Source organism: Periophthalmus magnuspinnatus, chromosome 16 (genome assembly GCF_009829125.3).
Source record: "Periophthalmus magnuspinnatus isolate fPerMag1 chromosome 16, fPerMag1.2.pri, whole genome shotgun sequence".
Taxonomy (NCBI): domain Eukaryota; kingdom Metazoa; phylum Chordata; class Actinopteri; order Gobiiformes; family Gobiidae; genus Periophthalmus; species Periophthalmus magnuspinnatus.
The window spans coordinates 8,377,462-8,405,141 of NC_047141.1; the positions used below are offsets into that span (position 1 = coordinate 8,377,462).

General features: G+C 38.3%; 1 protein-coding gene across 5 annotated transcripts in view; it reads right to left on the minus strand.

The window, feature by feature from the left end:
- Positions 1-4,841: 4,841 nt before the first annotated feature.
- Positions 4,842-27,680, minus strand: part of etv1 (ETS variant transcription factor 1) — a 33,469-nt gene continuing 10,630 nt past the window's right edge. The window contains exons 3-11 of one of the 5 annotated variants that reach the window (XM_055227585.1): positions 21,903-22,029; positions 19,880-20,056; positions 18,206-18,453; positions 13,388-13,456; positions 12,583-12,708; positions 12,429-12,497; positions 11,151-11,320; positions 6,658-6,759; positions 4,842-5,547 (exon numbers count right to left, since the gene is read on the minus strand). In XM_055227585.1, coding sequence (XP_055083560.1) covers positions 5,326-5,547; positions 6,658-6,759; positions 11,151-11,320; positions 12,429-12,497; positions 12,583-12,708; positions 13,388-13,456; positions 18,206-18,453; positions 19,880-20,056; positions 21,903-22,029 — 1,310 coding nt within the window. In that variant the 3' untranslated portion in view covers positions 4,842-5,325. Of the gene's footprint in view, positions 5,548-6,657; positions 6,760-11,150; positions 11,321-12,428; positions 12,498-12,582; positions 12,709-13,387; positions 13,460-18,205; positions 18,454-19,879; positions 20,057-21,902; positions 22,030-27,680 lie in introns of all 5 variants that reach the window. The other 4 variants (XM_055227584.1, XM_055227586.1, XM_033981104.2 and 1 more) reach the window with 4 other exon arrangements.

Here is a 27,680-nt window from a genome sequence, read left to right on the forward strand (position 1 = left end):
GCCAAGAAGATAACATCTAGGACCAGGGCCACTTCTTATCTGTGGCCCTGTTCACCAAGGTCTGAGTGCCCCCATCCTGTGAGGGTCATAAAACAATAAGATTGATTGACTTAAAAACGCACCTTCAGGGATTTTGCCAAAAAAGGTTTTTAATGTGTAATCACATGCTGCCGAGAGGAAGACCCGCCTCACACACTGGGAGGCCTATAAAAGCTGGAAAGACAAACATCTCAGGACTCTCTTCCTATCCTTTCCTGAGAGTCCGGTGCTCCATTGTTAACTTTACCTGTGATGAACTCATTAAACCCTTCTGACTTATATTTCAGTCTCTTTCTCCTCTTTGACGCTTGCATCAGAAACGAACATTTCTATCAGCATCTTAAAATAAGTACCATATTTTCTAGACTGTTAGTCACACTTTTTTCATAGTTTGTCCGGGGGTGCGACTTATACTCTAAATTATGAAAATATATAATTTCACATCATTGTTGTCACACTGACAACTGTGCGAGGGCGCTCTTGGCTCGTGTACCACTACTATGTACTACTCATCTACCATTGAAAATTTTTAATTTCAACATTATAGTAATTTAAAAGACCTCTGAGAAAGACTGATCAAAAATGCCCCCTAAAAGAAAATTGTATTCTGCTGAGAAGCGGTGCTTCATCTACTTCCAGAGCAGGCGGAGTCAGTAATGACACTGAGGATGAAAAATTCAATGGATTTAGTGATTTGGAGTGAGATCGAAAGAAGTAAACTTATTAACTTGTTTCTTTATGCTTTATTTATCTGATTAGCTGTTAATATCTTACATTAACATACCAGACACGTGTTCAGTTCTGTCTGTGCTGCATGTAACTGAATAAATATAAATGTCTTACATTATTAGCGTGCTGTACTGATATTTAGCCTGTTATTATAACTTGACTTTAAAGATAAAATGTCTGTTCTTGGTCTCAGATTTTGTAAAATAAAATATGTGACTTATAGTCCAGTGCGATATACATATACATGTTTTTTCTTCATTATTATGCATTTTTTGGTTGGTGTGACTTATACTCTGGAGCGACGTATAGTCTATAAAATACAGTATGTGTAGCATTTTACTTGAGAAACCAGTTCACTTCAGTGCCTGTAGCGCACAGTATTTAACACAAAATTATAACAGAAATCACGCTCGGTTGATCAGCAATATGGCGTCTTGAAAATACTGTAAGTGATTAACGATTTCTCAAACATGCACAAATCACTCCAAACACATCTTTGAGAGGGTAAATGAGAAGGGGAACAACTACAACGTGGTTAAAAGCTCTGAAAACTTGATTTTACATAATAGGTCTGCTGTAAGTGTGAATCTGGCTTAAAGCCCTTTCACTGACCACACCACACCAAATAAGAAATAATACATTTTGCTAATACATTCCCCGTGGGAGTAGCCTGTCTGACCTCTTTGTAGTGAGGGGGCAGTGAGGGGGCAGTGAGGGGGCAGTCAGGTGAAGCCAGCGTCATTGCTCGCCCAGTCCTCCAGACGATCAATACCAAACGGGTGAGTCCGGGGTCTGGGCGCTGGGCTCTCGGCGCTGGGTCCGGCATCAACCTGCGAAGACAAATTAAGGCCAGCGCTGCTTTTTCATTACGCACACATCCGATTTCATTTTTCCCATCAGTGGAAGCAATTAAACAATGCCTCCTTAAATTAGCCATTGATTTTTAGCAGGAGTGACACTTCACACGAGGAAATGATAACTTTAAGGCTAGCTAGCTTTTTCATTACTGCCAGCGGTCCATTCACCTCCATGAAGAAGCGCTCGCTCAAATTAGCCATTGATTTTTCCCCAGGTGTCACTTTGGTTAAATGTTGTTAGCTTGCTCGCTCTCGGCCCGACCAGGAAGTAGCGCAAATCACTGCTAGCTTAGTCTGTCAATGTGAATGCGTCGTTTTATAACTTTTTAAATGATTGTTGATAGAAAGTTGGAGTCACGTTAAAGTGGCTATACCTGATTTTATTCCATTTTTTCAGCAAATTTTTATTAAACGCAGCTTAAATTTAGCTAAAACTGAGGCTGTTGTGCACTGCATCAAATTACAGTGTTTTTAATCATACGAGAACTCAGGAAGTACGCTGTTAGCATGTTGTAGTGTCACCGTGATGGTGAAACTCCACTTTGGCCTCTGAAAGTTGTGAAAAGTGCTTATAAACTCATCATGGTGAATCTTTACGGTGCTCTGAATGCATAAGGTAATCGAGGAATAACTTTGGACCACTGCAAAACGTTCATTTTTCATTATTTGGTGATGTTTTTTCCTTCTGAGTGGGTAGCAAACACAGAATTTCAGCTCTCTACATGAACAGTAGAACCCAGGACGTAGACTGTACCTCGTTCAGTTCATTTTTCAACAACAAAACACAGCCGATTCCTGTTCCACGCTGCACTCAGGTGGTAACTCCATTTTGTCTTTGTTTCAGTTCTTCTGTAACAATAATGTGGACGTAGTAATATCAGCCAGTGAATCAGTATTGTTTTTCTTCAGGTCTTGAGCGAGGTTCATGGACACTAACCCCAAACTGTAGCATTAATCTGTTTAAAATCAGGGAAACAATGGCACCTGCACCTACCCACACACGAGGAGAACATGCAAACTCCACAGTGCTTATCATTGCAAATAAGTTAACCATGTTCTACTTTAAACCTGTTTTAAGGCCCTGAACCAGATTTGTTTCCATGTATTTGAGCAAAATTTGACTTTCAGTACAGATATATTGTATTAGTAGCCATTAATCAGGAAGTGCCTGTTAGCATGCTAGTTGTTGTTAGGTTAATAGTGACGGCAAAACTCTGCGCTGGTTTCAGAGTTGTGTAAACCAGTTATAAACTCATCGCAGTTGACAGTTAAGATGCTCAGAATGTATTTGTGAACTCACATTTTTCACATTTTTAAACAGTAAAAATCAGGTACAGCGCCTTTAATGGTGATGCACGCTGAGTCTATCCTTATTTTATTTTTTCAAAAGAGCTCTGTTACTGTCATTTCTGCCCAAACGTGTCCCATCAGTTCTCTTCACCACACCTTTGTGCTGCTCAGTCTTTATTATTCAAAACTCTTTTATTACAGTGTTTGCTGCTGCCAACATCAGCCCAGACACACGACCCTCCAGAACAGACGTCAGACACCCCATAATCTTTAATATTTGAGTTCAACAGCAAAAGTCCAGCACACGAGACGTTCCTCAGGAGGCCACACTGATGTTCTTCTCTTCATCTCCTCTGGTGCTACACAGTACAGTCTGCAGCAGCAGCACAATGTGAACACGTTTGACTTGGATGAAAACCTCTCAAATAGATCTGAAGTTAAATATACACGATGTTGACAGTGACGTTGTGCGGGTCGGTTTATCCTCTCTCCCTCAGGACTCCTCACATTTTTAAACACCACACTTAGCACTGTATTTTGAATCAACTTTTCACTAATGTTTTAACAAGGCAGCCTCATCAGATCATACTGTGCTTGTTTTGTCCTCGTGTCATTAGGTAGTAAACAAATACGTGCTCTTCCATGTTTTTTAAGTCCATATAGCTATATAGTACGACCTTTAGGGTTAAACAAGTGTACTTCAGCAGCCAGAGGTGGGTGGATTATATGTGCTGTATAATATATAGTATCATTGCACCTCCTATGTGTGTGATCCATGATCTAATGAAACTATAAGATTATGTATGTTATTATGTGACTTGAATGTAATACTATCAATCATCTTGGACACATGTGTCCAAAGTATGTGGTTGATGTCTGTGAGATCATCTCAAAATGGTTGAAAAGAACAAAAATCCTTCAGGAAATAGATGTTTCTGTATTTTACTTTTTGAGGAACACAATAACCTAAACAAAGACATTTACACCCACACTGTAGCACATCTGATGGATGTAAAAATATGATCAGTATCATCCATCCCTCACGTGGAGTCGCACAGGGCTCCTCCAGGCGTCACTGGTGTACACTGCATGAAAATACTCACATTCTTACTAAGTGTCCACATGTCCATATTTTAATCATATTTTTCCTGTGACTACAGAAGGGTTTGATGATGCAGTGTTCCTTAGCAAATAACCTGACAAGTCAAGCAGCTTTCTCATTGTTCCATCCAGAGAAGATCTGGTAGACCAATCACAGCCAGGGGGCGGAGTTTTAAAACACATCCAGTGTCACAATCTGAACCAAACCTAAATAACTGTTTATACTGCACTTGATACGGCTTAGAATAATCTCTTTCCCTCTGCATTTAACAATCCTGTTTAAGATGTACCAGACTGCTCTCTACAGCAGTGGTTTCCAAACTTCATATTGTCCTGTACACTGACCTGCTGGGACCACAAGGACGTGCACTGCCATAAGAAGGGCGCTTTAAATTAAATAAATCGAATAAAAGAGGCCTACAAGTAACAATTCTTTTTTTTTTTTTTTTTTAAAGAAAATCATGACATTTTTAACAAAATAGATGCAATTTCTTGTAATCTGGTTTATTTTAGTTACAAAAAAATCAATTTATTATTTAAGATTCCAAATAGTATTGTTTATTTAACTATAATAGCTACACTTTTTTTTTTAGAAATGTTTATACCATTTTCTTGATCCTGTCAGTGAAACAGAGCTTCATACAATAGTCCAACCTAAAAGTTTAGTGGAGACACTTGACTTTAAGTTTTGTTGCTTTTGGGAATCCAGCAGAACATGTGGGCCAGGTGCCCGAGCACCGGCTGGCTCTGTCTGTGCACGTCCCTGGATCACCCCACACACTGATGCCCTTGAAAAAACTGTGGACACCACAGTGCACACACCATTCTTTTTTATTAACATGAACCACGTTTCACAAATGATAATAACAAAAATCTTCATCTTCAAATAAATACAACATGGCATTTTTTGTCTTTTGAAAACTGTCCTTGCGTACTCTTTCCCTTGGGTCGCTCTGACACCACCGGGAGTGCCCGTACCACAGTTTGGGAACCACTGCTCAACAGAACCCAATGAGACGGGTGTAGAACTAGCCAGGCCGACTTTACATGAGCATGGACTGACAAAATGAAAGGTGAAGTTTGTTGTGCGTTTCCTGTGGCGCCGGCAGGAAATCAGAGTCTATAATGTAAGAGTCCTGGCGATATTAGAGTCCTGCCTCAGCCTTATTCTCCTTATCCGACCCCCATGATACGCACATGTACACAGCCCCGCAGAGACAGTCTAAGTGCATGGGGGCGTGTCATGTGGGCGTATCCTGGAGCGTGTCATGAAGGGCGTGTCCTGGGGGCGTGTCCTGGGGGCGTGGCATCAGTAGACGTAGCCCTCACTGTAGGGGTGTGGGGGGCAGTAGGGCGCGTCCTGCACATAGGCCAGGCTCTCGTCGAAGTGGGACAGGGGGACGGTGTCTTCCTCGTTGATCTGTCTCTCTGCGTCCGTCTTCAGCACGGGACGCTGATTGTCGGGGAAGGCCATGGAGAACAAGGCCTCGGGGTCGCACACGAACTTGTACACGTATCTCTCACCGGCCACCTGTACACACACAAAATACAGTGCATTAGTAATATAGTCTAGTATAGTATATTATAGTATAGTACAGTATAGTATAAAATACAAGTTCAAGCTACTTCAGTAAAGAAAGTGTCTTTTTTTTTTAAATCTATTTTTTCAAACTATAATTAATTCAGTAAATTTCACACCATCAAAGTGTGCAAATGGTGCAGAATGGAGAATAGGGTATTATTTGTGTTTAGGAAACTGGTTCCAGAGAATCAAGTATAATTGAAAAAAACTGTCATGGATCAGCTGATACAAAACACATTATAATTATCCTTGGATAACCTTTGTAAAGATCAATGATTATTGATCACCCACCATTAACATGTCACTGTGGATTTGTCAAAACATCCGATCCCTGATAATTGTTGGTGATTATCTTGAGAAAAACAATTTCATAATTGTCACGACGCCAGTAATTGCTAAAATGTTTAAGCTGAATTTGTCATCTTCATTAAAGAGGGGGTGTTATGCAAATTTGACTTTTTGGAGCCTTCTACCATGGTATAACGTTCCCTCATCAAAAACATGCCTGAAGATGTTAAAGATGTCATCCATGCATCTCTGAGTAATCTGGTGATCTCTCCGATTCAAACCCTATTACAGTTAGCTGTATGAATCTGTCCAAGACTCAGCCCACGTCACCCACGCTCCCACACGACAATTCTCCATAAATATACAAAAGCAAGATACAAACAATGCCCTGCAACTTCAAAAACCAGATAAAAAACCCCCAAACAAAACAATTAATTAAAAACCAATTAATCCCCCAAATTCTCATATCCAAGCATCTTGGATGAGTAATATAAGATATTCACTTCTACAACTTTTAGCCAGTTGACAAAATTACATTTTTGTGGGACCTGACATACATCAACATATCTAAAGAAGAGTGAATTGTAAGTGAAGTGTAAACTTATTGAATCCCACCCACATACATTTGGGATCCAAAGAAATGTAAATGCAAACATTTATCCTATTGTAACAAATGGATGTGAATGATCATTGTTTAGCTGAAATAAAGTTTTCTTAGTTATATTTAATCATTACATTGTACTATGATGAGCTACCTAGTGCTGCCCTTACCTTCTGCATGATGCCCTTCTCGTAGTAGTAGCGCAGAGAGCGGCTCAGCTTGTCGTAGTTCATGGCCGGCCTGTTCTTCTGGATGCCCCACCGCCGCGCCACCTTCAAAGACAACACAGACTTTATTAAACCAAGACAGAACACGCTGTCCAAGCCCGTTCACGTCACATTAGTCTAATCAGAGGAATCCAACATGGCCGCCCGTGATGTGTTCATTAGGAGCCAGGAGCAGGAGCGGCAGATGTTCCAGCACCTGTCCCACGGACCACCCTCCAGCAGCAGCCCGAGCCCACCGAGAGAAACCACTCAGCGCTTCATCAGAACAGGAAAGAATCATGTCTCCTCGTGTTTTTCCCCCCTCATATTAAGCAGTCTCTTACAATTATACTTTATTTTAATAAAATTAAAAAATACTTTCAATATGATCAACATTTAACGGTACAGTATGTAACTTTATGGAAGTGGCATAGAAATACAAAGTTAAAAGCATACTTTCGAACATCGTCCATGCAGATAGATAAGCTTTACTCCAAACTGTGGAATATTATAGCCAAAGGAACAACATTTCCATGGAAACAAGTAGGAAGAGGCCCCAGGCCTAGAGTCAGGTTTGTGGAGATGCAAGCCTGCCCACAATAACCAAAAAGACAAAGAATGTTTTTATTTCAATCAACTTTATTTATCTAAAATATGATGGGCTATATGATGATAAAAATCCAATTATGAACTAATTCTTGATGTTTTGGTAAAGTCATCATATTGTGATTCAATTATTTTCTCTTGAAGGCAGCTTTATGCTCCAACAAAGACACTTTTTCCTGCCCACTCATCCTATTTAATTTTCATTCCACTTTTGTCCTGGGGGCTGGTACGCTCCTCACACTGCCCTGTTGAGCTGCACTGATTATTATTACTGTTCAATGTGCTTAAACTGCCCCTCAGGGACAAATAAAGTGATCTTGATTGATTTATTATTGGCCAGTCTCAGCAAGTCTGAGTGGATTTAACCAATTGCAATGAAGTATGAAGCTAGTGACTTTAGTTACATCTTCAAGGCAATGTAAAAATACTAAGTTTATATGAATCGTGATAAAATCTATCTTGTGATACAACTCCATGAAAATCTCCACCAAGTTCACTTTAATGTCTTAAATGTAATACATAAATGTCCCAAACCCTATGCGTAAGTCAAACAGGGCTGCACTATTGGTACAAACACTCTGCAGTCTATTCGAGCACATACACACCGATCAGTCCAAGTCCACATGAACTAGAATTTGCCTAAAAGCTCCACTGTGTACACATGCAATCCTCTCATTTGATAACTGCTGCTTTCAGCTAGCTAGAGTGTGATTTCTGTCTGAAAATCATCAACTACTCAATCAAACTGTTTTCACTGTAACAATGTGTTTTACATAGGGGACGTTGTTTATGAGTAAAAATATTTTGTGAACACTTTAACATAATAACCACACTTTTTAAAGCATAAACAAAAGACTTAATTCATAATGAACTATAATAGTTAAAAAGAATGATTCAGGTTTAGTAACTACTTAATTAGGTTGCCTGGGACCCAGGACATACATGTCTCCAATACTTTACAAAGATGTGAGTCACTGAGTTCAGATGGCTGTGATTGACAAGTGGATTGGCCAAATAGGGACGTGCAACAGTGTCAAAAGAAATATGGCTGCTTATGAGGAAAAAAGATATACAGTTTGGTCCAAACACCCTCTTTTGAGTCTCACCAAACAATTACTTTTTTTCAGTGACAACAATCAGGTCATGGTTCTCGCCTGGAAAAATGTGGCACCCTGTCCAAGTGGGTGAAGAGTCCTTGCCTCAAGTGTCAAGTGAGGTCAAGTATCTTGAGGTCTTTTTCACGAGTGAGGGAAGGATGGAGCGTGAGGTTGACAGGCGGATCGGTGCAGCGTCTGCAGTCATGCGGTTGAGGTACCGGACTGTTGTGGTAAAGAAGGAGCTGAATCCAAATGTAAAGCTCTTGATTTACCTGTTACTCTACATTCCTACCCTCACCTGTCCTTTTGGTCATACAAGATCACGGATACGAGCGGCTAAAACCCTAGAGTTAGGGTAAGGAGCTCAGTCACATGGGAGGAGCTCGGAATAGAGACGCTGCCCCTCCACATCTAGAGGAGGCAGCTGAGGTGGCTTGGGCATCTGTTCTGGATAAGTCCTGGATGCCTCCCTGGAGGCTTCCTTAGACTTAGGGACTATCTTTCTCGGCTGGCCTGGGAACGCCTCGGGATCCCCTGGAGGAGCTGGTTAAATTGTGTGTGGAAAGGGAAGTCTCGGCTTCCCTGCTCAGACTGATGCCTTTCTGATCCAGCACCGGATAAAGCGGAAGAAAATGAATGGATGGAAGGAGCTCATTGGTCACCCATTATTTACAAATAAAATCACATTTCTCTCACCTCAGGTTAACAGTCAGTGCTTCGCTCATTGATTCTGCAGAAATCTGTGATGTTTTTCAGTCCCCTGTTATATTTTTATCCTTTCTTTTTCCTCATCTGCAGCTATATTTGTTTTCATATGGATGGACCATGCGTGTCCCTGATTGGCTAATCCACCTGTCAATCATGTCTATCTGAACTCGGAGAGATTCACCGGTGACCAGACTCACATTTTGTAAAGTATTGGAGAAGTGTGTTTTCTGGATCCCAGTTGTATTTACTATAACTTTGTAATTTAACATTGCATAAATATTTGTACACATTCTGTTTCAATTCATATTTCTGTCAGATGTCATGTCAATATGGGATAATAATAAATCTATTGTAATTAGATTCCCTCCGCATTACCATTAAACTATTGTAATTACTGTAATGTTTGCACTGCACCACAAAAAGACATAACCCCACAATTATCCAGATTAATCAGATATTCAGTGTCAGTTATTGCAGATATGACAGAGAGAACTGGATCCCTCTCATTGTTTCATAAGAGCATCTTGAGGCTTGTAATAATCTAAAAATACTAGTGATAATTATCCTGCCAAAATCTGATGAAGTGCCACAGATGTGAAAAGTGACTTCATTATCAGCTAATAACTAATATCTGACTGTCTGAATCAAAACACTGACTTCATCTATCTTCATTCAATCATTGTCGGAGTATTCTTTGTGTCACTTTGCCAAAATCCACAACACGTTTTAGCCACAGTTACATATTTGAGCTGGAATCACACTGTGGATTGAATAATTAGTTGGCGCTATATCAGCTATTACAATATCCATATTACAATGAGCTAAATATGCACGTTGGAATTAGGACTGAAACAAGTGAATCGATCAATGGCAACTATGGATTATTAAAAATAATAATCTAATAATTGTTATGTGAACTATAAAATGACAAAGGAAATATGTGGAATATTTTGTGTGTCTGATGAAAAGCTTTGATCATGATGTCCTCAAAACAATTTGTTCAGTACGAATTAAGTCTTTGTTTAGGCTTTATTAAGTTGCCTGGGATCCTCAATACACACTTCTGCAATACTTTTCAATAATGTCAGTCTGGTCACTGTTGAACCTCCCTAAGTTCACATGGGGGTGATTGACAGGTGGATCAGGGACAGATGCTCTGTCCATATCAATACAATACAAATGGCTACTTATGAGGAAAAAAGGGAAAAAACAAAAACGGACTGAAAAACATGACGATTTTCTGCTGAATCAATGAGTGAAGCATTAAACTAATTTAGTAATCAAATAATTGCTATGTGGACTGCAAAAAAAATATGTGGACATTTTGTGTTTCTGATGAAAATCTTAGATCATGATGTCCTCAAGTGGCTTCACTTTAGCTTCTGGGTCTCATTTAATAAAAATCTCATATTCTAAACAACTCGATTAATCAAAAGATGAATTGATAAATTAGCTGAAGATGCTGATTAGTTACAGCCGTAGTTGGAATAAAGGTATTGTGTTCGTTTGACAACTAACGATTAGATTAGCAGTCGACAAGTCAGCAATTAATTCTATTGTTGTCTATAGGTTGAAATATGGAGACTGAAGGCTTCCAAATAGAGAATATTTACGAATAAAGGGTATTATTGATGTAAATCTGAAACAGTTTTAATAACGTTGCTGTCTTTTCTTATGTGTTTTAGAGTCTGTATAGTCCAGATAGCAATTATCATAATCTAAATATGATTATTTTTTATAGTTGACAATAGTCACGATTAGTCATTGCAGCCTTTGTTAAAATATGTTGTGGTCTTCCAAAAATAGTGCATAAAATTATTATTGAAATATTAGATTTTTTTCAGTCCTGCTGAAATTAATAATCTCTTTTTCAGCGGCGTCCTGGCCCCGGAGGAGACCCCATTGTACATTTTTTAAGTGGTAGAGTAAACTAGAGCACATGGAGGAGACATACAAAGGCACAGGGAGAACATGCAAACTCCACATAGACAGACCATAATATTTGTGTGTACAGGAGTTCTTTGTCCCCATGTATGTCACTCTCACCTCCTCAGGTTCGATCAGTTTGAACTCCATGCCGCGGCCGGTCCAGGCGATGAAGTGTGAGTTGGCGGGGTCGTCAAGCAGAGCCACCAGGAACTGCCAGAGCTGCAGAGAGCCGCGGCGCTGGTACGAAGGGCCCTCACGGTACAAGCCTGACTCCTGCTTCACGTCCCCTACACACGCACACACACACATACACTGTAAGCAACAATTTAAAAGGGAGAGAGACCTGCAGCGCTGGTACGAAGGCGCAAGCCCGACTTCTGCTTCACATCGCCTATAAACACACATGACTCACTACAAGCATCATTTTAATGGGGACATATTCAACTTTATTCTACGGGCTTCATTTGAATGCATATATAATGTGTCTGATCCCATGTGCTGGTAACAGTAGACAGTGGAGTGGTTTGAAATGTCAAATTAGCTGTAACGTTTCTGGTGGAAAATCTGCAATCTGCTTGTCTCCATGGAGATTTTATTGATTTTTAAAAAACATTTTTTTATTGAAGCCCAAAAAGGTAGGCTGAATCTTATTAGGCCTACCCTTTATTCCTCTAAGTCATAGCATCATTCATATTCATAAAAATAGCAGAAGAAAACAAACCGCACAGTAACAGTACAGCAAAGTATTGCAGAAATAAAATAAGTATCATAATTTTCAAGTATCCGCCCAGAATTAAACATTTAAATTCTTTTTAAAGTGGAAGAGAGTGGTACACAATTGAAGTCCGTCTGTACAATTATGCCAAAGATCCACCCCTTAAACAGATATACAAAATTTCATAATATTCTTTTTAAATTTCATAATTTTCTTTTTAATAAACATTGCCGTACCACTAGCTCATTTCGGATTTTAAACATTTTCTGTAATGATTTTGAAAAAAGACTATTTTGTTGTGTTTGTACATGATTTTCAATTTGTAAAGGTCCACTAAATTGCAAAATTGCAGGGTTTAAAAATGTATAAAACTCTTAAAGTTGGGGTGCCATTTGTAAATGAGTAAATTTTGTATATTCCCTCAAAGAAAGCAGCATTTTGTGAGAAAATGAGCTCTGATTGGCTGTGCTTGTGCGGTCCACCCCAGAGTCATTGTTCTAAAGCCATGTATGCGTCCAAAAATGAACGCCTGTGGATATTATTATATTATATTATAGAACGGATTAGTTGATCATTATGAATAGTAAATTGAAGGCAGAAACTCTATAAAAAAAACACTTAGTAAATATATTTGAATGAGACAGTTGTAAGATAATAATGGGACATATGAAAGCACTTACCCTCCACCTTCTCTGGCACCACACATGTATCGTCATAGAAATGTCTCGCTACTTTGTCGAACATGCACCCTGGAACAGAGACAGCACAAAGAGGAATATTAAATGAAAAAAGCGTTTATATATTTGGTCAATTTTATAAAGCTTTCAGCCCTACTGTGGTGCAGTTTGATGATGCCTTGAGTTTGTGCCACTTTAGAACTGGTTTTGTCCTGATTTAGACGTGTTGCTTTTTTTCCCTGGTGCAGTTCATGATAAAGGACAGGGTTTAGTCCTGACTGATCTGTGAAAAGAACTGGTTTAGTCCTGGTTTAAATCTTTTTTAGTTAAATTCTTGATTTGTCTTGACTTTGTGCTGATTATGACCTGGTATAGTCAACCTTTTAAGAGTCATGGTTTAGTCCTGTTTTAGAATTGTACTTGGAAAGTCAAATCATTTCTTTACAGCAATCACAAAGGAAATCATAGCTTAAGGAGGGAGTATGTAGTATTTAGGTAATTATTTTAGGTTATTTAATGTACTTAACTTATTTAGATCACATGTTACTTTTTACTGTTTTGAAAATGTAATATTTATAAATCATATTCAAAAGTTTAATTGGTTTCAGTTCAGTTTGAGATCATTTTGCTCCCCTTCAGAGCGTGTGCTAATGGAACTGCACATCACACCAGGTTTGTGAAGTTGTAGTATATTGTTTTGTATCATGCTTTTGTATTTTTGTGAAAATTATCGAGTGGAAAAATGGATGACGTAGGCTGAGCATTGCAAAGAATCTTACAGCTAACCATAAGGAGGGTCCGAATAACAAAATTACTCAAACATGCATGGATGATATAAAACCTCTTCAGCCATGTTTTTGATGAGGAAACGTTATAACATGGTAGAAAACTCCAAAAAGTGAATTTTGCATAATATCCCCTCTATAAACAAAATCTGCAGAAGTAAATGCATCTAAACATACCTTCTGTCCTATTAGCGTGAGCCAGATAGCCATCTTGCCGTAGGTAGACCGAGTGACAACTAGGTACTTCTGCTGTGAGAGAGAAGGAGAAAGAGAAGGAGAGAGGAGGAGGAAAAGAAGAGGAGAGTGTGAGAGGCCTGGGGGCAGCTTTAAAGTCATTGTATCACTTTAGTTCTACGTCTGCGTGGCTCAATGCACCGCTAGCTCTGATTAAAGAACAGCCTCACAGCTTCTGCTCTGAGGGCTCCACCATTCTGGAAAATATCTCATTACAACCTTTCTAGCAAGTATTGCAATCATGATCAGATTTGAAATGTATTTTGTAAAATCAAGATTCGATGTCCAGGAGTATTATTTGAGAGAAGACTGAAATATGAACCGCTAAACTAATAGAAGAATGCATTTCAGAGCATGTTTGTAGAGCTCTAAACTAGGGATGCACCGATACAGCTTTTTTTGTTATATTGATTTCGATACTATGGTTTCAAGTATATGCCAATGCCCAATATCAACTGATACCAGGGGAGAGACTGAAAACAGCATTTGTTTTCTTTAAACGAAAATAAAATAAGACAGAACTGTTCCAAATGTGTTAGGTAGCAGTTAGTTGTCTCACAAGTAACAACAGAACAACTTTGTATGAATAAAAGGTAAAAAATTATGAGACTTTCTGGGCGACTACGAGCATCAAATAAAGGCCCAACCAGGATATCGGCTCAACCCAAAATTAGAAACAGATATCCAATCTAGCAATTTTTTCTGGATCAGCACCGATATCTGATACGAGTATCAAATCGGTGCATTTCTACTACCAGGTCAGCAGCTTTTACACAGAATATTAAATTGGGAGAAAAATCAAAATAATTGCAACTTTTGACCCCATTTCTATTATTATGTTTAGTTTTTACATAAAAAAATCTATTTAATCAATAGCTGTTTCATAATAGAATTAAAATCATATTATTATAACAATTTTCTGGTTGTTTTTCTGTGTGTGAAATTATCAATAATTCAATGACATGTTAGAACCATCAAGTTCATTAGTTGTGTTGCATTTTGTCTTTCTTAAAAGGTGCTGTTTCTGATTTTTACTGTTTTAAAAAGGTGAAAAACAGAATTAGTTCTTTTTGCAGTGGTCCAAAGTTATTCCTCACTTTCCTAACACATTCTGAGCATCCTAATTACTCACCACAATGATTTTTTATAACCACTTTTTTCATCTGAGTTATCACCACGGTAATGCTGACAACTACCATGCTAACAGCGCACTTCCTAAATAACAGAGGATAAGAATTCTTGAAAATTAGACACACACAGCAGTCTCATTTGACCCTAAGAGCTGCTTTTACAATATATCTGTACAGCGGCAAGATCAATTTTACTTTATTGTATGGGAGGGGGGGTTCAGTACAGCCTCTAATTGAAGCAGTTATCTGGAGGCTGTGATCAAACATGAGCAGCTCCAAAGTGATGCTCGATGAACAGACGCGGACCGTAAACATTTCTCTGAACTTCATCAAAGTAATGGGACTGAAGAGGAAATAGCTCTGATGAAATTACAGCTCCTCCTCCTCCCTGCACCAGGCTGACCAGGACACATGCAAAGAGCTGTCATCAATCTCATATGTACAGACCAGCCACAAGAGACTGGGAAAATATTACACATACTTGTATTTAGGGTTGTCAAAAGTATCGAAAATCAGATCTTAATTGATACTAAAACTAATATCAAAAATAGATACTCATTTGAACAATTATTGACACTGAAAAAGTCACATTCAAAGGACAGAAATTAATCTTTCCTGAACAGCTTTAGAATGATGCTGAGCTGTATCAGAACAAGTATAAGACACAAAGACTAATATACACTCTCATGGACCACTATGGAACCTACGTGGACGACTGAGGGATTACACAGATATAAGGCCACATAGGAATAGAAGAAAGTACTATTATTAACACTGAAAATCACATTCTATTGTCCAAATTAAGGGTGTTTTTTATTATCATCCTGGTATTGGAATCATATTGTGTATCAAGTCTATTCCTTAGTATCATGACAGCACTAGTGCATTATAATAATTTGTGTATTATTATTTTTGTATAAGATAAACATGCTTTGCAAAATCATTACTAGTTTAAATTGTGAACAAAATCAAATCATTCAACTGGTGGTTCAGGATCTAATAGTGGACCAGTGAAAAGTTGAAATGATCATCTTACTTAAAGGTACAGTAACATGTAACTTTCTGGAGGCGGCACATCACCTGCATGATTACTTGGAAAAAGAAAGTTAAAAAAATAATGGTTGGGTTTGTGGAGATGCAAACCTGCTCAGAGTAATGACGCATGTTTGGTACAGTTTTTCAGTGCAAAACAATCCAAATGAAAACCTTTTTTAAAATGTCAAATAATTGTAATTCTTAATTTATTATAGATTTAAATTTCATGTAATCCAATAAAATTAGAAACAGATATACACACATGTTTAAAGACCAAGAAGTCATAGAATAGATACAAAGTACAGCCTAAGTTGGTTCTAGTCCTGGTTTAGTCCTGATCTAGTTCAGGTGTGAATGTATCCTTAATAAACTGAGCCCTACAGTTTAGCATTTGCGGATGATGAGTCAGAACTAGACAGACTGCAAGACAAAAGTTCGATTTTAATTGCATAGAGTTGTCACAATACAAAAAATTCAAACTTGATTTGGATACTAAGAAGAAAGACTGGATAAGATAATAGGATACTGACAATGCAATGTTCAAAACTGTTTCCACTGTTCTATAGTTTTTTTGCTTGTTTGTTTTTCATCCCCAATTTTTGCTTTTATTAGTTGTTCTGTAAATGTGCTTTAAAACATCTGGTAACATTCTATTTTAATCTGATTTTCCACATAGTAAAACCCTTCTAAACATTACAATAGCTTGCAGTACTGCTCTTGTTGTGAATGGACTCTGGTCTAGACAAGTTTCATTCACATCCTTCAGCCGCCTGGGGCATGTCTCTGTCCTCCCGGCCCAGAGGCAGTGCTCCAGCGTGGTGAGAGAAAGCGCGGGTGAGGGGGGGGTGGGCGTGGGACCAGATCTGTTCTATTAGCCACTACAGGAAATGAGCCATGGACATTAGCAGAGGCCTGTCTAATAATGGGCTAACTCAATAAGCACCGCCCCCTCCTGTGTGATGGAGGGACACACGGGGCCAATGGGATTATAGCGACGCACTACATTTGTCTTACACAGACCTTTTCATCACTCAGCTAACGTCACGGGACCATGTTTAGAATTACACAGGAATACTGCAGATTGAAATTTAAAGCAGCAGTCCACACTCGATTTTAAGTATTGCTTTGCAGGTCCTTGATTTTAAAATGTTTCTGAGCTTTTAGTCACATTTTTCAAGGCCTGTACCTGATTTTTCCCCATGTATTGGAGGAAAATGTGACTTGCCCCAGTATATTTATATTGTATAAGCAGCTCTTGATATCAGAATAAGTCCGCTGTGTCCTGCCTCCATCTAATTAGAAAGAATTGTATGGTCCAATAATCAGGAAGTGCACGTTAGCCTGCTAGTTGTTATTAGCTTTACTGTCATGGTAGAACTCCGCTCTAGTGTCTGAAAGTTGTGAAAAGCTCTTATAAATTCACTGCACTGAATAATTAGGATGCTCAGAATGCATGAGGTAAGTGAGGAATAACTTTGGACCACTGCAAAGCATAAAATGAACTAGTTCTGTTTGTCATGTTTTTTTCCTAATCTTGTGCCCTCTGCTGGTACCTGTGGCGTTCCGTGGGCTTAGAAATCAGGGCTGAATTACTTTTACTTGTTTTCCGAATACAATATTTTAAACTGATGCTAATGTTTCCAGAAGTAGTTGATTCTTAATAATGTTTATAACAGAACAAGGAGTGGTCAGTATTGACAATGAATACTGTGATATGTTTTTGACAATATTCCAACAATATTATGCATATCCATCAGAAATGTGCTAAAACCTGCTTGTAAATGTTGTATCGCACAAATTGTGAATGGACTATAAAAAATAAAAATAAAAAAAGAAATTGTAAAATTACACTGCAAGTTTTTTTTAGTTTTTTTTTTTTACTACTACTACTAATTTTGCTCCAATACAACATTTGCGGTATCACATTTTTTTCTTTCGATATAAATGTTTAATATATAAAAAATATAAATATATGCATGTGAAATCAGACAGGAAGTCACTGGACCTGTTTCTATTATGATGTTGTTTTAGATCAATATTGCAGTTTACAAGAAACAAAATGTAAAATAATAATCCATGTATGATTTAGTTTAAAGAGCTCATATTACGCTATTTTCTGAGCTATGTTGTTAATAATGTTGTTTCCTCATCAAAAACATGCCTGGAGTTGTGTTTTGTTTCATTCACACATGTTTTACACACAAATCCTGAATATTTAGGCTGTGCTCTTTTCTCAAACTGAAAACACTCTGTTCCAAGTTATGATGCAATTTCAGACCTGAAATCGCCAATCTCTGCTGAACTAAAGGTAAAAGGAGCTGTTAACTTTAAAACTACTGCTTCATGACATCACAAGGTGGAACAGAGCATTTTGAGCTTTGCAGATGTGGACAGACTAATAAAGGATTACTCAAACATGTGTGAATAAAACAAAACTACATTCTAACAAAGATTTTAACATGGCTTAAAACTCACAAGAATCAGTTTTGCGTAATATGTATCTTAGCATATTTAATACTAAATACTGAAAAAAAACACACAAAAAACTCCAGCATTGTTAATACATACAGCCTTTTTCCTACAGTCCACTCCTCACCTGAGTCGTAGGTGAAGTCCCGGGGCTCCTGCTTGATCATCATGGAGGGGGGGTATCCGTGCGGCAGAGGAGCCCCCATCATGGCCGGGTGCTCAAACAGAGGGTCCTGGTACTCCTGCTTGAAGCCCTGTGGGGGGAAGGGGATGCTGGGCTCCGACAGCTGCCGGTGGTACATGGGTCTGCTGTCCCGGGCCAGGGCAGGGGGAGAGGGGAACGAGTGGCATGGCTCCGAAAGCTGCCGACGGAATCTGGACAGAGAGACGGCAAATAGAGACATTAAATTACACACTGCACAACATAATGACATCAAATTAAAATCTCAGTTTGAGTTGGAACAAGTCTCAAATCCCAATACCTGCTTTTATTTAGATAGAATGTCCTCTGCAAAGAACAAAATATCGTGTATTTTTAGATCTTGTACCTGTAGTTTGGACCTCTACAAACATGTTCTGAAATGCATGGGATTCTTGCATTAGTTTATTAGTTTATATTTCAGTATTTTCTACATAATTGATGCTGCTGGAGTTGTCTACAATGTCCACAGAATCCTAGTTTCAGAATATCGAAACAGCAAATTTAATCATGGTTGCAATCTGCTTCTTTTTTTTTTTTTTATTGTGCAGTCCACTTCATTCAGAAGGTCAGAGTCCTCATGTCCTTTGCATCCATCTATTTGTGTCTTCTTAAGTAGAGGTGGATAGAATAGCCAAAAATTATGAGAATACTGTTATTTCAAAATGATATTATTCAAGCACTAAAGCAAGAGTGTTACTAAGAATAACTGACTGTTTGGATGTAACATTTGATTTATAATTTGAAGTTAAAGCCCTGGTATGTAACTTTATAACCAAAAAATTTACTAAAATAAAAGCATGTTTTGGTGTTTTTTTTTTTGGTTGTTTATATTGCACTGAAAAACATGTCCTTAGTGTGAGCAAGCTTGCATCTCCACAAACCTGACTCTCATTTGGCCTGGAGGAGGGTCTTCTCCTGCTTGTTTCTATGGAGATGTTGTTCCTTTGGCCATAATCGTCCACAGTATGGCAAACAACATAGAATATGCCATAACAAAGTATAGTTTTAACGGTTACCATAGAATCATACAGGTGATGTATGAAATATATAACACTGATTTAACGTAATTTTTAAAAGCGCTTTTAAAAACTTTCATATTTTTTAAGATTGTACAAAATCTGGTATTTCCAGATTTCAGAAATGAGAAAACAAATGTTCAATTCATGTACGATGTGATATTGTCAATATAAAGCTTTTGTCACATGTAGATGTGCTCACAGTGGGAACAGGAAACAAAACATTTACTAAAGTGAGTACTATTACACTGTGCAATATATTACTCAAATAGAAGTACTCAAGTAGAAGTATGGAGTCTGAAAACTACGACAAGTACCACTCTTATTAAAAATTACGCATGTGTATTTGACTACTACCCACTTCTGTCAGTAACAGATTACAGGGTAGAACGACACACTATTGAGGATAAAGAATAAAAAATAAGTGACATTTTGTGCATTGAGTTATATTTATCAAAACAACACAATAATATTCTGATGTTGTTAAAAATGGTTTATGTATTATGTTATTAATATAGAAGAATGGGTTTCTTTGGTATTTTGCTCCCCTCCCTTAGTGCACTCTATGGTGAGAGGACAGTACCGGTGGTCCATGGCGTAGGCGCTGTCGGGCAGAGGCTGTGAGGCTGGCACGTGGCTGCTGTAGCTCCTGTCGGTGGGGTTGGGGGAGCCATGGTGCAGGGGGGACACGGGGGTGCTGCAGGGGGGAGTCACTGGGCTGGAGGGCTTCATTCCTGTGGGCTGCTTCTGCTCATAGGCACTGGAAAAAAAATATTACAAATGGTAGAGTGGTGAATACTTACACTATTAGGTTTAATATCTTGTAATGCCTTTGGACAACGGATGAAATCCAGCTATTCTAACTTCGACATATTTAGATTGAAGCTACTTGTGGGCACACTGATTGATATATTTAATTAATGTTCTAATTCAAATAAATACATAAATAAATGAACAAATAAATACAATGTTATGTTTTTATTATTTTATTATCATTATTATTATTTGTCCATTTCCATCTGTTTTGATTCTACTTTGGCTGTATTATTATATTTTTGTTTTTTATCTTGCATATTTTTAAAACTTTTTTAAAATTTACTACTGTTCTTGTACTTGAAATTGTGGGACAAATAATCTCTCTTATTTCATATTATCTTGGTCTAGTGTTGGATTGCCTGGCTCTCTCCACTCCCTACTTTCTGTTTGAACGCAGGAGAGCCTGAAACCAGACGATAAAATGCACTTAGGGATGGTCCAATCACAGCTGCTTATATGTAGCCTGTGTCTCCTCTTGAAAATTCTCCTATTATTCAGAAAAATATAGAACTATTACCTGAAAGTTACATAGTTTAGTGCTTCCGTTTATTCTGCAGAAATCTGTGCTGTATCTCAGTCCACTGTGTTTTTTTTAAAGTTTTTTCTTTTTACCTGTAAGCCACAATCTTTTACTTAGACAACTTTGACACAGACCATGTGGTTCTCTGATCGGCCAATCACACCCATTGCAAATTGTGGAAACAAGGTAAGAGTTCCAGACTATAACGTCTTTATAAAGTTTTATCAAAGAGCATGGTCTGGCTGGCCAGGCAAAGTGCTCATATGAAACTTAGTAACTGACACAATTTATATTTTTCCCGTGTTGATAAATAGTTTTGTCTAAATAGAGCAAAGCAGAGTTTTGGTGTCATAGTAATGCTAACAACAACTAGCATGCTAACATGTGCCTTCCTAATTATGAGGGCCTACTCTCTTTGGATGTGATCTGAATAGGGTTGTCAAACATATCGAAAATCAGATACTAATCAATACTAAAACTAGCATCGAAAGTAGATATTTATTTAAGCAGGTGTACTAAATACTCACATTCACAGAAATGACCCTTCCCTGAAAAGCTTTTGAATGATCTTGAGCTGTATCAGAACAAGTTTAAGACATAGACTAGTATACACCCATGGACCACTATGGAACCTACCCGGACAACTGAGGGATTACACACATACAGTATAAGACCATATAAAATCAGAATATAATCTCAGTATTGAAATCGAGTTTGAAAATTGATTATAGGGACTAGTTTTAAACACTAGTGTAGCTTTATTTACCAGAATGAGACTGTGCACACCACGAGCAATGATAAAATGAGTGTGTCCTCCCCTGTGTGCGCAGGTTATTATGAACATATAGCATAAGGGTCACTCTCACATCAGCTGTAACTTAGCAACATGCAGCAGCTGTAATACGCACTCCATCAGACCAGACTTCATTACAGACTGATTTGGACGTACTTAAGAGCAGACAAGATGCTTACACAGATAAATGGAAATGTTTAGTTCAATATCGTGTAAAATAAACACAAATATGCTCCCTGTTCTTATCTCACTTCTGGTCCTGCTGTAGGACTGTACATGTGTGAGAGTGAAAAACGACTCGCTTTTACGACACTTTATAAAAATGTTTCAGTCTGGAACTGTGTCCCGTCTCCATGATTTCTGATGGGCGGCACTGACAAGAAGATTAACCAATCAGTGGACTGAGAAGCAGCATGGAGGCACACTTGTGTATAAGAGTACCTGCTGTAGGGACACTTGTCTGGTGTGAGAGAGTACCTGCTGTAGGGACACTTGTCTCCATACTGAAGCCTTAGCGGGCGCTCCTGGCTGCAGGCTGAGCTCAGCTCCAGACAGGGGCTGTGCAGCTCTCTCTTGATCTTCAGCTGGAGGCCGTGGAGAGCCACTGAAACAGAGCAGAGCAGAGATATCACACACTGACCAGCAACAACATTTGAACCACAATATGACAATGTAACGAGTAAGTCAACATTCACACAGGAACTTAGACAGGATCATTTGGATTCTCATGAAGGAGGGATTTCAAGATTGCTTAGTTCATATAATCTTGTTATTCAGGATTCAGATTATACAGGTCAAAATATGATTGGAAGAAAATATTCATCTGGCAGATTTAGAAGCAAATATATTACAATCATTTCAATTTGAATATTACACAAAAGTGATTCTTGTGAGCTTTAAACCATGTTAGAATGTTGCTACCTTACCAAAAACACCCGGAGTTGTGTTTTGTTTCATTCACACATGAATAATCCTTTATTATTAGTCTGTCTACATCTCCAAAGCTCAGAATGCTCTTGATTTCATAAAGTGTGGTCTGTCCATACACTGAGAATGAGATAACCACCACATACAGCTCCTTTAAAGATGTGACTGTTTGATCATCGTGTCAATAATGGTTAAACTGTAATTGTAAGTCATATCTCATATGGTGACATGCCTTGTGAATAACTAATTAACTGCATTAAAGTCTGTTCAAAAAAGGAGATGAAATGTTTGTGCTAAACGACCAGAGTAACTTTGGTGGTCAATGAGAATTATTTTCTTCAGGTTGAATATAATGAAAGAACAAGGGTTGTGAAAAGTATCAAAATCAGATCCTACTGTATACTAAAACAGGTATACTAAAAAGTCACACTTAACGGACAGAAATGAACCTTTTCTGAACAGCTTTAGATGATCTTTGAGCTGTATCAGAACAAAGATAAGACACATACACTAATATACACTCACTATTTGAAAATTACATTCAGAGTATTAAGTATTGAGTCTATTCCTTGGTACTGAAATGACGTCTCAAATTTTAGTATCGTGACAACTCTAGAAAAAAACAGTATAGCAGCAAATCCATACGTGATGACTAATGTTGTTTAACACTGATAAAGACGTCAAAAGGAGTCCATTCAGTTCAGCCCTGGTCCAGCAGCTCTGCTCCTGTCTCACAATGGCCATCGCTCTCACAGAACGACTCACTTAAACCTCATTTGCACTGGCTTTTCCTGCGCTCTCTCCCGGTGAAATATGACAATCACCAGAGTGGGGGGTGTGCGGTTCGATACTCTCCAGACGACGACAACAGCTCATTGATCTGAAGGGCCCCGCGCGGCCTGCCTGTGGCCCCACACTGAGCGCGGGCCAGGAGAGAGGCTGCTAAGTGCCTGATCAGTCCTGATTAACTCCCATCTTCTGCAGCCGGGATCGACACTAATTCAATTGGCCGAGCGGAGGAACCAGGGAGGAGCGTTGGAGGGTGGAGGGAGGGAGGAGTTCGGGTTGCTGGTTCCATGGTTCGCACGGTGGGACGGCACATGCTTTCAGACAGGTGATGAATCGGTCTGTCCCGTGTACAAATATTCGGACCGCAGCATTCACGAGTTTGGAGTCTGGTTTCCACGGTTTGTTTACAATCAGGGAAAGGAGGTGGACGATACAGAGAAAAACAGGCTGCTAAAATGAAGGGGTTTTAAGTATGTGACTATTTACCTGGAAAATCCAGACTGATATATCTGTGTTTTAGATTGATCTGGTCCCCATGTCCTCCGTTGCATCTCAAGTGATGCTTGTGCAATCAGAGTTCTTCTAAATCAAACTCATCTCAGCTCAAATTAACAGAGTTTAGTGCTTCACTCATTGATTCTGCAGAAATACGTGATATTTTTTTCCTTTACTTAGATGATATGGACAGACCATGCTAGTTCACCTGTCAATCACACCCATTTGAAAAAGGAGAGTTTCACCAGTGAACAGACTCACATCTTAAAATACTGAAGGAGAGTGTAGTCTCAATTTCAGGCACCCTTTAAATATATTGTGCTATTGTTGAAAGTGACATGAACAGGCCAATCTTACAAAAAATAAAATGTTATTTTAAGTGTTATTATTATATTAAATAATAATAGCATTTTCGCTAAGGGGGAAAGAAAAAAAAACCTTGGACATGATGGTCAAGTTATTTATGCTGTAATTTATGCTAATACTATTGCCATTACATGAGAAAAAACAGTATGTGTCCTCGATCTGCAGGTTTAGGAACTGGCAACCCAGGTTCAGTTGTGATTGTAGTATCTTTTTTTAATACAGTGAGAGCACAGGCTGCATACAGTTCCTTTAAACGATTATAACTTATGGAAAATCACACAATCACAGTAGAAAAAAACTCCTCTTTTAAATCCTTTTAATTATGACGGAGCTATAATCTACCAATCTACCAAATTTGTTTTGTTGGTTTTGCTAAAGTTCACTCTTCAGTGTCCACCGCCCTGTCACAGTATAGACCATAGACTGTATAAATAAATGGACATAGCTAACCTCCTAGCCACCGCATGTTCAAAATAGGAATTGAGCACGGGTGTAACTGCTGCTGTCAGGCTCGTTATTTTGGTCTAAAAATGTTCGTATTGACCCACTCTATGTTATCCTGGTATTTTTATTTCGCTATTGTCTCCGTAACTCAAGATATGAACATTAATAACAGACAGATCAGACACCTTCTCGTGCAAACTTTAGCAACAGTGTTGCTAAGCGCCCGGTCCCTGCTAAACCAGCAGTGCGGAAGGGCAGGGGCATTACCTTCAACAGCCTTGCTCCGGATTGGCTGTTTGGTTGCTATGATACTCGTGGTTAGAATTTCTAATTTGCAACTTAGCCCCAAATTCGGCCCATAACTGCTAGCCTCGATGCGCTTCATTTGACTGGAGCTGAATGCACGCTCACTAAGTCCATTTCTTTACACAATCTATGGTTTACACCTATCACTGAAAGACAGATTTGATTTCTTGAGTTTCTTTCTCACGCCTGACTGTCAGCTGCCACGCGAGGAGGAGTCCATGGGCCCCAGACAGAGAGGAGCTCCCCGCGGCCGACCACAGGGGCCTGCGCTGCCTCTGCTCTGAGCCCCTCAGGACCGCGCTGGGGGGCTAACCTTTGCGGGTCATCGATCAGGGGTCAAACAGGCACTTCCTGTGGGGTGACCTTTGGTGACTGTGCGCAGGCTGGGAAAGCCTTGTTAGGTGGACAAAACAATACATGCATATATTGTTTAGAGTTTGTTTAGAAAGTAGGTACTGGAAATATACTTTGAAATAGTCAAAAGATTAATGGCAGTACAACTGGAGTGGCAATTTGAGTGATTCCTACTCAATTTTGTTACTCAAGTAAAAGTACAGATAAGGGAGCTGAAAAATAAGTAAAAATATTTTTTTGTTTTTGTTTTTTTTATTTTAGTCGAATTTATTGAATGTAAAAATATGTGATCTTAATTATCCTTTAATAAAAGTATCTAGTAATAAAGTAGTAAAAGTACGTCAAACAGATTTGAGATCCACAGCGTCAAATGTAGTGATTTTGATAAAGAATTTAATGCATTTTTTTCTTGCTGTTTTTATTTCCATATTTTTGTTTACTCAAAGCATGTACGTGTTAAAATCAAACCCCCCGGCCAATCTCAAACTAAGAAAATATACTTTTACTTTTCAATCTGTTAATAAATGTTATAGAGTAGAAACTACAGACACCTGCTCTCAGATGTAGTGAAGTAAAAGCTAAAAGTATCCACAGTAAAACTGACTTAAGTAAACTATAGATACTTAAAACAACAAGAGGACTATTTCCCTCATCAAAAACATGCCTGAAGAGGCTTCAGATGTCATCCATGCATGTTTGAGTAATCTAGTGATCTCTTCTAAGCCCTATTCCAACCCTCCGTACAGTTAGCAGTGCGATTCTGACCAAAGTTCAGTCCACAAGTCTACGTCACCCATGGTCCCACGCAGCCATTTTCCATAAAAACATGATACAAAACAATACACTACAACTGCACAAAGGAAAGCAGGATGCACACCGATTGTAATGTGACAGTGCTCTGAAGCGGGAGAAAGGAGAGGCTCAAAGTGTCAAAAAATAAAACTTATAAAACTAGTGAATCGTTTTCAAAACAAGGTAACACGGTGATCTAAATGTGTTATCTTATGTTAGCAGTTAATATTCTATACAAGTATAACACCCCCTCTCAATATGACGTGCATCTTTTTTATAAAACGTTCTGTCACATTGGAAACTTATCTTTTACAGTTAACATTCTTTTTTTTATATACAATTCTCTGCTCAAAGTTAGTTTAGACTTCACTTTTAATTGGAAATACAGTTCTATTACTTTGTTATTCCAGTCAGCCATACTTTCTAAATAAGCATATACGCAATAAGCATACACTGACTATTACTTGTATATATAAAACTAATATGTAATTTTCCCACAGATTGCGTTTTAACTGTATGAGCACCGCAGCAGGGAACCTCGACAATAGCTTCACACGATGACAAGCCCAGAGCCTTAAATTAGAAATGGAAATGTCACCATAGATTTGTCCAGCAGGGGGTCGCGGTACACAAATCGATATCGGGGCAGAGCTCGGTCTAAAACATACTCTGGTCTCAGTGCAGGATGTCACAGTCGCCTCTGCCTGATCACTCTCATTATTGCAGTATTGATGAACTAAGATGTCATCGTGTTCCTAAGGGGAGAGGTTCAAAACAATTACAAGCTCCGTTCACAAAGCAAATGTTTTTCTGTAGCTAAGGCAATGGACTCAAAGTAAATACGATTTTAATGTTGGTGTATCAATATACCTTTTACATTACATTAAAGGTACCATATATAACTTTCATTATAGAGAGTATGCCACCTGCTTGTCTCTGTGGATCGTAAGGCTTTACCCCTGGTTTGGCCTTAACCTTACCTTTATTTATTTATTTTAAACCTTAAGAAACATGCATTCATACTATGCGCAGTCTCTCCTCTCCACAGATCTGACTTATAAGTTACAAATAAGCCTGGTTTCCCCTCCTTCCTAAAAAGCGGCATAGTGCACCTTTAATTATCTATCTAATTTGTTTTCAATTTTTTCCATGATTAAATGTTGGTAGTAGGAATGCAAATGTCCAAGGTTGCATATATTCCCAGACCTGAAATTATTTTTCTTTTTTTTTTTCTTTTTTTTCGCAGTGTATTATCTTAAAATGTATTTATTTCACCCTGTTTTTAGGTTCAGAAAAGGTGAAGGTGAAGCAAAAAAATGTTGTTAATGTTGATAATGCATGTTAATGATAATAATAATAATAATAATAATAATAATAATAATAATAATAATAATAATAATAATAATAATAATAATAATAATAATAATAATAATAAATGAATCATATGGAAAATTCAAAGTTACAATTTACTTAAAATTCACCCTTTATGAATAGATAGGCCAATTCATGTTTTTATGTAAAGAGAGCAAAAAAAAAAAAAACCAAAAAAAAAACATTAAAAAAAAAAAAAAAAAAAAAAAAAAAAGGGAAAATCTCCCCATCAGATTATTGCTCCTACTCAACACAACATCCAAATTCCTGGCCTCAGTAACTCACTACAAAAGTGTGTGTTTGGCAAACTTTGGCTCTCCGTTTTGGCAGATCCTTCTCCGGTCCATTCATAAAAAGTGCAGGTCTTTTGGCAGTACGTGAAAAAGCCTCGGTTCCATTTTCACCTGCTGT